The following is a 12,418-nucleotide window of genomic DNA, read 5'->3' on the forward strand; positions in this document are numbered from 1 at the left end:
CAATAGACTAAATGAATGCAAATATTTACATATAAAAAAAAAAAATCTCAAGTCCACAAAAACTACAAATAATAATTTCATACAAATATTAAAAAAATGCATACACAAGCCTACAAGTAATAATTAAAATAAATATCAAGAATACAACAACTAATTTCATTCAAGTCTACAACAAATAAATTTCATGTAAAAATATTTACAAAAAAAACCCAAGTCTACAAAAACTATAAATAGTAATTTCATGCAAATATTAAAAAATGCATACACAAGTCTGCAACCAATAATGAAATTAAATATCAACAATACTACAAATAATTTCATTCTACAACAAATAAATTTCATGCAAATATTTACAAAAAAAAACCCTGAGTCTACAAAAACTAAAAATAATAATTTCACGCTAAAAAATGCATACACACGTCTACAACTAATAATAAAAATAAATATCAACAATACAACAAATAATTTCATTCAAGTCTACAACAAATAAATTTTATGTAAATATTTACAAAAAAAAACCCAACTCTATGAAAACTAGAAATAATAATTTCATGTACTTTTTAGAAACCCACAAGTTAAAAATAATTTCATTCAAGTCCACAAAAATAATTTCATGCGTTTTTCAAAAAAACCACAACTCTAAACTAATAATAAAAATAAATATCATTAATAAAAAATAATAATTTTATTAAACTCTACAAAAACTAATTTCATGCAAATATTAAAGAAAACCAAGTTTACGAAAACTAGAAATAATAATTTTCATGTATTTTTAGAAAACCCACAAGTTTAAAAAATAATTTCATTGAGTCCAAAAAATAATTTCATGCATTTTTTAAAAAACCACAACTCTAAACTAATAATAAAAATAAATATCATAAATACAAAAAAAATAATTTCATTCAACTCTACAAAAATAATTTCATGCAAATATTAAAGAAAAACCAAGTCTACGAAAACTAGAAATAATAATTTCATGTACTTTTTAAAAAACCCACAAGTTAAAAATAATTTCATTCAAGTCCACAAAAAATAATTTCATGCATTTTTAAAAAAAACCACAACTTTAAACTAATAATAAAAATAAATATCACAAATACAAAAAAAAATAATTCCATTCAACTCTATAAAAATAATTTCATGCAAATATTAAAAAATCCCAAGTTTACAAAAACTAGAAATAATAATTTCATGCATTTTTTTAAAAAACCACATGTCTATACTAATAATACAAATAAATATCAAGAATACAACTAATAATTTTGTTCAAGTCTACAAAAATAAATTCATACAATTATTTAAAAAAAAACAACTCTATGAAAACTACAAATAATAATTTCATGCATTTTTTTAAAAAACTACAAGTCTAAGCTAATAATTAAATTAAATATTAAGAATTTCAACTAATACTTTTATTCATGTCTACAAAATAATTTCGTCCAAATATTTATAAAAAAGTCAACTAAAACTACAAATAATAATTTCATGTATTTTTAAAAAAAACCACAAGTCTAAACTAATAATTAAAATAAATATATCAAGAATACAAGTAATACTTGTATGATTAAAATAAGACAAGGCTACAAAACTATAACTAAACATAAAAATAAATAAATCATGACCAACCTTGTTAATTAGGGACTTCCACAATGTAAAAAATTAATAGAAAACCCAAATTTGCACCACTCCAAGTCTCAAAAACTCCAACTTGTAATATTAAGCCTTGATAATAAACTTTAAGATTCCAAATAATATGCCTTGAGAGAGTGAGATTAAGAGAGAATAAAAATAGAAAAGTTGAGAAATATTGAGATTAAGACAGTTGGGAAAGAGTAATAATTTATAAAAACTAAATAATATAAGTATGGTGGATATATATAGAAATTTATAAGAAATTAAAAAAAACTGAGTTTTTCAAAATTCAAAATTTTGAATTTAAAAAAATAATAATAATAATAATAATAATAAAGAAGCCCAAAGGCTCCCAACCCGGCGGTGAGGAACCGGGCCACTGGTTGGGGCAAGCTGGGAAAAGTATAAAGGACGCACTGCGCTGTCAGACGCTAGGCTGGACTTTATGCTCCGTAAAATTTCTTCATCATTTCCTTGTGTGAATGATATCTTAGGGAATCAGGACTGTTGGAAAAGACATTGCAAATTTGCATGCAAGTTCCAACGAAAATCAAGCTTAATTTCTATTTTGTTAGTCATTCTAATAATAATATCTTGACTTGGAACATTGCGTTGTCTTTAATCATTTTGATAAAAAGATCTAAACTTTGATTTATAATTTTTTTTTAAAATAAAAGTCATTATTCTTAATTTTACTTCAACTATCATAGTAATTTTGGTTGTGTAATGATGAGTTGGAATGTAAATAAGTCTAGTTGGGACTAATTTGATTATATTCAAACTTGACTCATCACTATTTTACTTGAGCTCTATTTAATCTCTTTTTAACTCTCAAGTCTCAACACAAGAGGCCAAATTAATAAGAGCATCAAACAAATTAACCAACAGTCTAAATGTATGATGAACAGTTAATTTTATTTCCAGATCTTGACTTTGAATGCCAAAAGTCAAGTCTCTAGTTAAAAAAAAAGGAGGACAAGTAGAGAGCTGTAAACAGCAGGGAAACGTGTAAAGTGAACACTGTACGGTCATGAAATTTCTTCATCATTTCCTTAATGTGAATGATATCCCGTTTGGTTAGAGGAGGAATGATGGGGTAATAGGGAAGGGGATGGGGATAGGGGATGGGGATGGGGGATAGGGAATAGGGAAAGGGGATTGGAGATGGGGATAAAAGTAATGTTTGGTTGAAGGGAATGGGGATAGGAATATGAGAGGGGATAGGGGAAAATTTTAGTAAATTTACTTTTGTACCCTTGAGTATTTTAATTAAATAATGTATCTTAATTGTAAAAGAAACAATTATTAAATGCCTCCAATTTTTATAAATAATATTTAAATGAGTTATTGATGTATTTATTTTTTAAATAAAATTTTAAATTAATTTAAGAATAATTAATTTTTTAATTTATAAACACATTATATTTAAGAATAATTAATTTTTTAATTTATAAAATAATTTAAACAAAATTATTCATTTTTATTATTATAATTAAATATTTTAAATAAAGTCTAATTTAATTATTATATGTTTTATTATAATTATTAAAATAATTAATCCATTTAACTATTATCCAATTTAGTTTTTATGATTAAATATTTAATTAAATATATATTTTAATTACGGTTTCATGAAAATTAAAATGGACAAAATTTCTACTTTCCTAAAAGAAATCTTGAAGTCTATTTTAATTATGATTTAATTATGAGTAATAAATATTTAAAAATATTTTTATTTAATTATACTAATTAAATATTTTAATGACATAAATTAATTTAATTATAGGATGTATTTAATTAAAAAATAATTTAATTATAACATGTATGGGGTGTATTATAGAAAATAATTTTTTTATTTATTAAGGGTATATTGGTAATTAAAAAGGCAAAAAAAGGAAGGAATGCTCATGCCCCCCAATTTTGGGGGGCATGAGCAATATGGGTTTTGAGGGGATGAAGCCCCCCTCATTCCCATCCCCAATCCTATTGGTGCATACCCAAATATGGGTATGCACCAAAAGTGGGAGTGATCCCCATGCCTTGGGGATCACTCCCTCAATCCAAACACTACCTTAGCGTCTACGTTGTAAAAGACCATGCATGCAAGTTCTAACGAAAATCAAGCTTAATTTCTATTTTGTTAGTCATTTTGTTAATAATATCTTGGCTTTGAATATTGTGTTCTCTTTAAATCATGAGGCTGAGCACCGAGTTTGTTCACAATATTATTATAATCTCTTGCGTTTTTCTAATACAATCCATAGCAACTTTTCCTTAGTGCTCACCAGAAGAAAATGTTTTATTCGGATCCATCAAGAAATGCATCCTCTATTCTACTTGGCGGTGACAGCATCCAGTGTTGTCACATCGACAAGATGCTACATGACGTTGCTGATCTCGAGGATCTCAAGACGTATTGTAAAATGGGGCTCATGCGATGTAGAGGCATAAAAAAAGTGAACACCCAATGATCATTCAAACATAACCTATTTTTATCATATTTTTTCATAAACTTAAAAAAAATGGTGAAAACATACTTGGAAAGTATGCCCTATTTTTTTCATATTTAACAAAAATTATGCTCATGATAAACATATTCAGGTTTTCACAATCCCAAACAAACAATCACTAGATATATAGGATACAATAGGAATTCTACATATAGGTGAAGGGCATTAATGGTATTTTGCATTATTTAAAAAAATAAAAAAAGCAATAAACATCCACTCCCACAAAAGACCCCAATTTGGGGGAGTGGATTATGAGGGGTGCCTCACCCCTCCTCACCCCCTCTTATCCCCCTTCACTCCCCAACCAAACAACACCCACACCACCCAACACCCCCTCACTAGAAGAAAATGTTTTTCTTCCGATCCATCAAGAAATGCATCCTCTACTCTACTGGGCAGTGACAGCATCTAGTGTTGTCACATCGACAAGATGCTACATGTTGTTGTTGATCTCGAGGATCTAAAGACGTATTGTAAAAGGGCAGAACTTACATGAAGTTCATTATATGCATTTCATGTAGTGCCCAGTTATATGGTGACACATGTCCCATTTGTAGCTCTTTTGCTTTTTCCTTTTTCTCCCGTTAACTTAAGCTTGCCTCCGTTAACTTTGAAGAAAAAAAATAGTATATTATATTATAAAAGTCGCTCAAATGACATTGTGACGGATGTTTAACTAAAAATTAGGCTAAAAATTAGGCTAAACAAAAATAGTTTGGATAATTAACTAGAATTACAACAACAAAAATCAACAAAAGATCTTCCATAATGTCCAAAGCAATTCCAAAAACAAGAAATAAAAGATCCTAACACTCCCAACCATTACATCATAACAATAAAACAAAAATCATGAGATAACAAGCAAAACTCATTATAAATTTCATGACAATATCATTTAGTTTTTGTTTTTTTCTTAACACATCTAATCTTCGATTAAATCCATCTCATCTTCGATAAGTATTCCCTTTGAAGCGAATTGCTTGATGTAGGTATGACAACTTCCATATTGGATATTTGGATATGTTGGGCAACTGGTTTTTATCAATCGAGAGGTCACACATGAAGATGACACCTACAACACAACAAGAACAAAGTTTAGCACATCCTATTTGTTTGGAAAATTAGAAAGCACAATTAAATTGTTCAGCAAAATTAACACAAAAGCTAAAAATGCCATAAAAAAATTATTACCCCCAAGGTGCTCACTGAAGCAATAATTGGAATGTTATCTCTAGATAATGGAATAGTTGGTGAAGCACTCCTTGCTATAGCTACTTGGTTTTTTCTTGTTTTTTTCCCTTTTTCAAGGAAACTTTTTTTTCTTCGACCTTTGACAGAAGCTACAACAAGATTTCTCTTGATACATTTTGCCTTACAAGCATCTAAAACACCTTTTGAGATCTCATTTTGCTCACTTGTAAAAGCATCATTAATGTCAACACTTTGAGAAGAATTCATAGCCATAGAGTTGAAATATCCATCATCTACATTTTTAAAAGCTTTAGTGAAAAAATTTTCCACTTCAAGGCTTAACTCAACCATCTTTCTTGCAAAAAAGATAGATGCATCCTCAGATTCAGCTGCTCTACTTGCCACTGTAACTACGCTGCGACTTAAATCCTTGGATCGGTTTGAAACAACCTGTCTAGAATCTTCTTTCCCAATTCTCCCTTTATAGTCCACCACACACCCATCACGAGCATGTTTTGTCCATCTATTTAACATATATTGAGAAGGAACTACCTTTAAATTCCAAATATCAAGAACTTTTTAGAGCATGACTGCACAAATATCCAACAAACTCAAAAGACATGCAACAACAACCAATTCTTTTTACTTTTCCGAATCAAAAAGTAACCTTATGTTCTCTTTGTAGCTCATACACACAAACCTTGTATTCATACAAAGGTGGACTTTCAATGCATGTTTTAACTACTATCCCCAAAGACTTCTCATATTCTTGCTTTGAAATAAATCAAAGATTTTAGATGTATATATATCTCTAGCATTTCTCAAAAATAGGAACATTCATCTTCAATGCGGGTTTAAGTTGACTCATCTCATAATTAGATTCCAATTCTTGGTATCTCACATCATCTAATAATTTTTCAAACCTTGTAAAGAATTCCAACACATTGAATCTAGGCTTCACATAACATTTCATACGACTGTTGAAACTTTCACATAACTGAGTGCTTCTAATACCTGCTGAAAAAGTGTGCCTACCATAAACCATTGCCCATTTCCTTCTTTCTTGAAATGTATCCAAACACCATTTGTTATCTTGGAGCTTGTGTTTTTCCAATAAAGAGTTCCACGAATGAATAAACTCTTCCTCGTATTCAAAATCATGCATGCAACTTTTGAACTCAGCACCAAACTTATTTGACCCTTTAAAAGTATGCCCAAGATGTTTGAGAGCATTTTGGAATAAATGCCATGAACATATTCGATGATAAGTTTCAGGAAATACCTTCGCTATTGCCTTAGCCATGGCTGCATCTTGATCTGTGAATATGGTTATTGGTTTCTTTCCTTTCATAACCTCAAGAAAAGTTGTGAATAACCATTCAAAAGAAGCTGTTGTTTCATCATAAAGCAATGCCACACCAAAAACAACAGTTTCCTTGTGATGATTAACCCCGATTATTGGAGCACAAGGACGATTAACATTGTTGATTCTATAAGTGGTGTCAAAACAAACTACATCACCAAACAATGCATAGTCTATCACCATCTTTGGATCAGCCCAAAAAATATTAGCAATTTGGCCTTCAGCATCATATTGTAATAAGTAGAAAAATGATGAATTGTCTGATTTTTTCTTCTCAAGATAATGAATAAGTGTGTATGCTTCTCCTTCTCGCATCTCTCTCATTCTTTTTGATTGCAAATGATTGCTAATATCCTTGAGTGTGAAACCTAGATTCTCCCTGCCTCCAACTCGCTCACTCATAAAATCAAAAATCAATTTTTGCCGAATCCCGGAATTCATTGCAATTTCTGCTTCAGCTGCATGGGCAATGCTTATCTTCCTTTGTGATGGTAATTTGTGTCTACTGCGAGGGGTCACAACTTGATGATTATGTTGTCCTTCAAAAAATGTGACATAATATTTTCCATTTTCTTGACGTCCAATAATCATTTGAGCATTGCAACCAACTCTCAAATCCTTTCAATTTTTTTTTTCCTTCACATTCAACTTGTTTCTTAAAACCTTCCTTGAAACAACAAAACTTTCGAGACAGAAGTGTTGTGCCATCAACTTTACTTTTATTTGCCCAACTTTTTCGAATGCTAAATCCAATATAACCAGCATACATGTTATAGTACATGTATGCAGCTTCCTCTGTTTCAAACTCCATGCCCACATATGGAGTTAAATTTTTTTCCATCTCTATTATAGCACTCTGCAATTTACAAGAATACCATTGCTCCAATCAATCAAGTTTTCACTGCAGAAAATTAATTTGAGGGCACAAAATAATTAACAGGAAAGGACTCCTAAGATGCATCATTTTCCATTTAGAAAAATAAAAAATTCAACAGAACATACAAGACCAAGAACTTGAATAGAAGAGATTATCAAATTTTGATGCAAATCAAGAATAAATTGTAATTATTGATATCTCATAACACACTTGTGAAACAAGAAGTAGTAGAAAAAAAAAATCAAGCAAAGAAGAATATCCAGTTATTACAACCAAAAACAATGATAGAAATAAAACCAAATAAATATGAGAAGAATGAAGAGATCCATCACAAATAGATGAAAAACTAATAAAAAAATAAGACAATAAAACAAAAGAAAGGGAGTTTCAAATACCTTGATATCAGCAGCCAATGTCCCCAAAATCCAAGCTTACTTTTTCAATTGATATGAAATCCCTTTCTTTATTCCTTACCCACCAGCTGGATAAAGCTTTGAATAGTCCGAAAGATGGCACCTTTTACAAAAATCCCATTAGCCAAAGAAGGGAAAAAAGTTGTGAAGGAGAAGAAGATGAGCACATGAAAACAAAGGTGAAATAATGGTTAGAGAGAGTAGCTCCGGTGACACATGGCAGTCCGGCGACATGTGGCGGTCTGATCAAAGTAGCTCAAGCTTGGAGAAGAAGCAGCTTCATGATATAATATATGAATGATTGGGTAAAAAGAAAAAGCTTTAACGGAGGCCAGCTTAAGTTAACGGGAGAAAAAGGAAAAAGCAAAAGAGCTACAAATGGGACATGTGTCACCATATAACTGGGCACTACATGAAATGCATATAATGAACTTCATGTAAGTTCTCCCCATTGTAAAATGGGGCTCATGCGATGTAGAGGCATAAAAAAAGGGACAAGCAGATGGGAATTTTGTATATATAAATATATATATTTTCCAGTAAACCTTTTGTGCAAATAGAATTTATATTTACTTATATAAGTTTATAACCTTTCAAATTTTTTATTTATATATCCCTTAAATTATAAATAAATTTAAAAATATTAAAAAATAAACTAAACTATAATTTATAAATTAAAAAAAAATTAAAAATCATTATTCTGGATTTTCTTCAACTACCATAATAACTTTGGTTATGTAATGGTGAATAGAGTTATAAATAAGTCATGAACTTAATTTGATTATATTCAAACTTGGATATGCCACATGACTATCAGAGTTAATGGTCTCGTATGCGAACCCATGTCATGAAACAACAAGGTGGCTGATGTTACGAGTACAGCCATAGAAAAGCCTAATGCTGTTTTTTTCATTTTTTTAATAAATCAGTGGTTTATCTACTTTTATAAAAAAAAAAAGCCCCAATGCTTTCGGTGTGAATAATGTCGAAAGGTTATCAGAGGAGTTTTGGGTTTAGAACTGCTGCCAAGCCAGAGCTTGGTTTAGGTAGCCACCTGGTGACGATGGAGTGAAGTGGAATCTCATGGTGCCATGGTGGCAATGTTCGGGTAGTATATATGGGTTGGTGGGGAGTTGGATGAACCGATGGTGGCGGTGGTGGTAGTGGTGAAGATGTGGACTTGGTGCCCTCTATGTGCAAGGGTGAGGGCATGGCGCTCGAGCCGTCTGGCAATATTCTATTGTGGACATTGCTTGAAGAAGTGAAGTTTTTCAAGTCCGGGCCGAGGTTGTCAGGTTGGCCGATTGCAGCGCCCACACGAAAAATAAAGGAAAAAAAAATATTTTGGTTCCACCACTTTCTAAAATTCCTATAGAATTATATGATTCTATAGTAATTTTAAACTGTAAAAAGATTGTCCAAACACCTACTTCCATAATTTCCCACATAATACTAAATTCCATAGGAATGATTACCATTCCTATGAAATTTAGTGGTACCCAAACAGGGCTTATTCTCATTTATAATTTACATCAGGTATCTCAACGCAAGGATCCACACAATTTGGGATAAAGTTGTATAGTTATTCTATTGAAATTTTTGTTTTAAAATAAATATATTAAATTATTTAGTTTTTAAAAAGATTAATAAGTATTTATTATTGTTTATTTTTAAAATTTTAATATTACTTTTTTATTAATAGTTTTTAATTTAAAATTTAATTAAAAAATTATTTGTAATTTTATATTTAAAAAAATTTATTGTGCTGGATCATTTGGTAGGATATTTGTGTTTTTACACAAGAATGAATTTAATTACTAACTAATGTATCTTGAAATAGTTTATATACATTTCATTAAAAAAGTTTTTAAAAATATTTTTATTTTAAAGCCATATCCTATAGTGTATAGTTTATAAAATAAATTATTGGCGGAGTTTATAAAATAAATTATTTACAGATTTTATGTGAAAAATTAGGTCTTGCACATTCAAATATATGACCTCACAAAAATACTGTTTTTTTATCTTTCAGATATGGAACATGTTTGCCGACAATAATTTTGATGGGCAATAGCAAATTTATATCTCATAATTTAACAACTTTCACATTAATTGTTTGCTAGTTGCATCTAGCTGTAAAGAATTGGAAAAGACTGGTGAGCTTCAAACAGAGATATTGTCTGATGTTAGCATTTGAAGTTGCTGTCGATGCAATTTCTTGGCCATTTCCTTCATGGATGATATGTTGGCTTACCAGGTCAGTAGGTAAATACTCTCTTCTTTTAGGGATGGCAATGGGTCGGGTCGAGTGAGGATATTATCATATTCGTACCTGTACCTGATACTCCGCTAATATACCCGAATCCGACGGGTTTTAAAAATCCTAACCCGCACCCACACTAGACGAGTAATCAGGTACCCACGGGTATACCCGCCCCCGCCCAAATGTTAAAAAAATTAATAAAAAATATATTATTTTTATAAAAAAAAATAACTTAGAAGTAATTATATTTTTTTTATAAAATAAAATTATTATAAAATTACAAAACTAAACAAAAAGGAAAAATAAAAAACTCTAAATTATTAAGTTGTAGAACATATTAGTATATATATATATATATTATATAAATATTTTAGCAATTTTAATTTCGGGTTGGGTATGGGTTCGGGTACGGATCGGGTATTAGAATTCCCATACTTGCACCCGCACCCGTTTATACAAGTCGGGTTTTACCCGAACCCAACCCGAAATTCGGTCAAATCGGGTTTTACCCGTCAAACTCAGGTCGGGTTGGGTCGGGTATGAGTATTTTTTGCCATCCCTATCTTCCATAAAGAATCAAGCATTTCATTTGGTTGTTTATTTTGATAATAATGTCTTAACTCCAACTAACTTAGTCAAACCCAAATGAGCCTCGATCAAACATTGTGGTTTCTTGATGGGATTAAGCAAGAGTTTGTTAATTAATATTCTTCTATCGTTTTTACCAATGCAATCCATAACCAATTTTACTCCAAGCTTTATGAGACTGAGCGAGAGGTTGGATCTTCCCCGCCTAGTGACCCTGCTGTGGCTAAGTCACTAGGCCAATCAACTGCCTTGGTGCTTATTATTACTAAAATTTTGAAAATAAATAAAAAAATGAAACATGCTGAACACAATATTTTCTCATTGTAATTATTGTAACAAAAAATTTAAATTTAAATTTATATTTATATGAATTAGTGGAAGTGTAGCTAAGTTTGGTGACAAAAAATAGAGATAAAAAAAATTTAGAAATTTTAAAAGCTTTTCACCAACAATTTGATGAATATATAATAACTCAAAAGCCAAAAAAGTAGAGGGAGAACTTAACTTCGATGAATAGATAAGTTAATGACAACGGTAAGAAAACCATGTGAAGTTAATTAAATGGAAGTCCTTGATTTTTTTAATTATTTGTAATTATTTTGAGTTATTTTGAATTAATGTGCTTTATTCAAAATTAGTTTTAATTTCTAATGGCAGATATCTTCACCTACCGCATGTGAGGTTTGTTGGCAAAGACCTTGTCCTCTCTAAATTAAGATGCTTAAATGCCCCCATCAATAATGTCAGAAAGTCAGAAGAAGCCATTATTTGGACATAAATCAAATTATAAAAAACAGTAAAAGATAAATAAATTTAAACAACTCAAATTTATTATTTGTTTCTATGCTTCTCTCTATTCCGCTTGTTAACATTTACCAACGACCTCGGCCCTATTGCATGACACTGGTCATCGATAGACTTTCTCACCAGAGTGGTGAGCGATTCGGTCACTGAGCGACGTTTACAGGAGTTGTGAATAGTGAGTTGCGTATGGGTGATTCATGACTACGTCGAGCGTGACCTCATCCCTCATTTATTCCACCGAGAGCAGCTGACGTCCCCCGGGTCTTTAGTGGGTTCGTCCCGCTCCTCTTTCCGAAAAAAAAAAAAAACATTTCCATTAACATTTGAAGATGCTGTCGGTGCTATTTCTTGGTCATTTCCATGTGAATAGTATCTTTACTTATAAAAAATCAAGCATTTCATTTAATTGGTTATTTTGATAATAATGTCTTAACCAAACCCAAATAATGTCTTAATCAACCTTGACACGTCTGACACCGACAACGTGGACTTCTTTGTCCTACTCTCCTCCCTCAAATTACCATCTTGCCCTTATTCCTAAGAAATTTACCATTTTGCCCTATCCCATCTCTGCTGACGAGTACTTTTGTCCTTGCCCAACATTCTCAGCTGTCACTGGGTCCCACTACCTTACAAACATTTTTTTTTCTATTATTTAATTCCTTTAAAAATATATTTATATGATGTTTATTTTCCTCTTTCTAGGCCATTTAAAAAAAAACTCATTAAAATCTACATTATATTTCACAAGTTTTACTTGGGAGGATGTTGATTTTT

At 30.7% G+C, this 12,418-nt stretch overlaps 1 protein-coding gene across 1 annotated transcript; it reads right to left on the minus strand.

The window, feature by feature from the left end:
• Positions 1-6,144: 6,144 nt before the first annotated feature.
• Positions 6,145-8,271, minus strand: LOC120255389 (protein FAR1-RELATED SEQUENCE 5-like). The gene is made up of 2 exons (XM_039263226.1): positions 7,969-8,271; positions 6,145-7,552 (listed from the first exon to the last, which is right to left on the minus strand). Exon 2 carries the CDS (start codon positions 7,285-7,287, stop codon positions 6,145-6,147), a length of 1,143 nt encoding a protein of 380 aa, XP_039119160.1. The 5' UTR covers positions 7,288-7,552; positions 7,969-8,271.
• Between the last annotated feature and the right edge of the window lie 4,147 nt (positions 8,272-12,418).

Source organism: Dioscorea cayenensis, chromosome 3, assembly GCF_009730915.1.
Source record: "Dioscorea cayenensis subsp. rotundata cultivar TDr96_F1 chromosome 3, TDr96_F1_v2_PseudoChromosome.rev07_lg8_w22 25.fasta, whole genome shotgun sequence".
Lineage (NCBI taxonomy): Eukaryota > Viridiplantae > Streptophyta > Magnoliopsida > Dioscoreales > Dioscoreaceae > Dioscorea > Dioscorea cayenensis.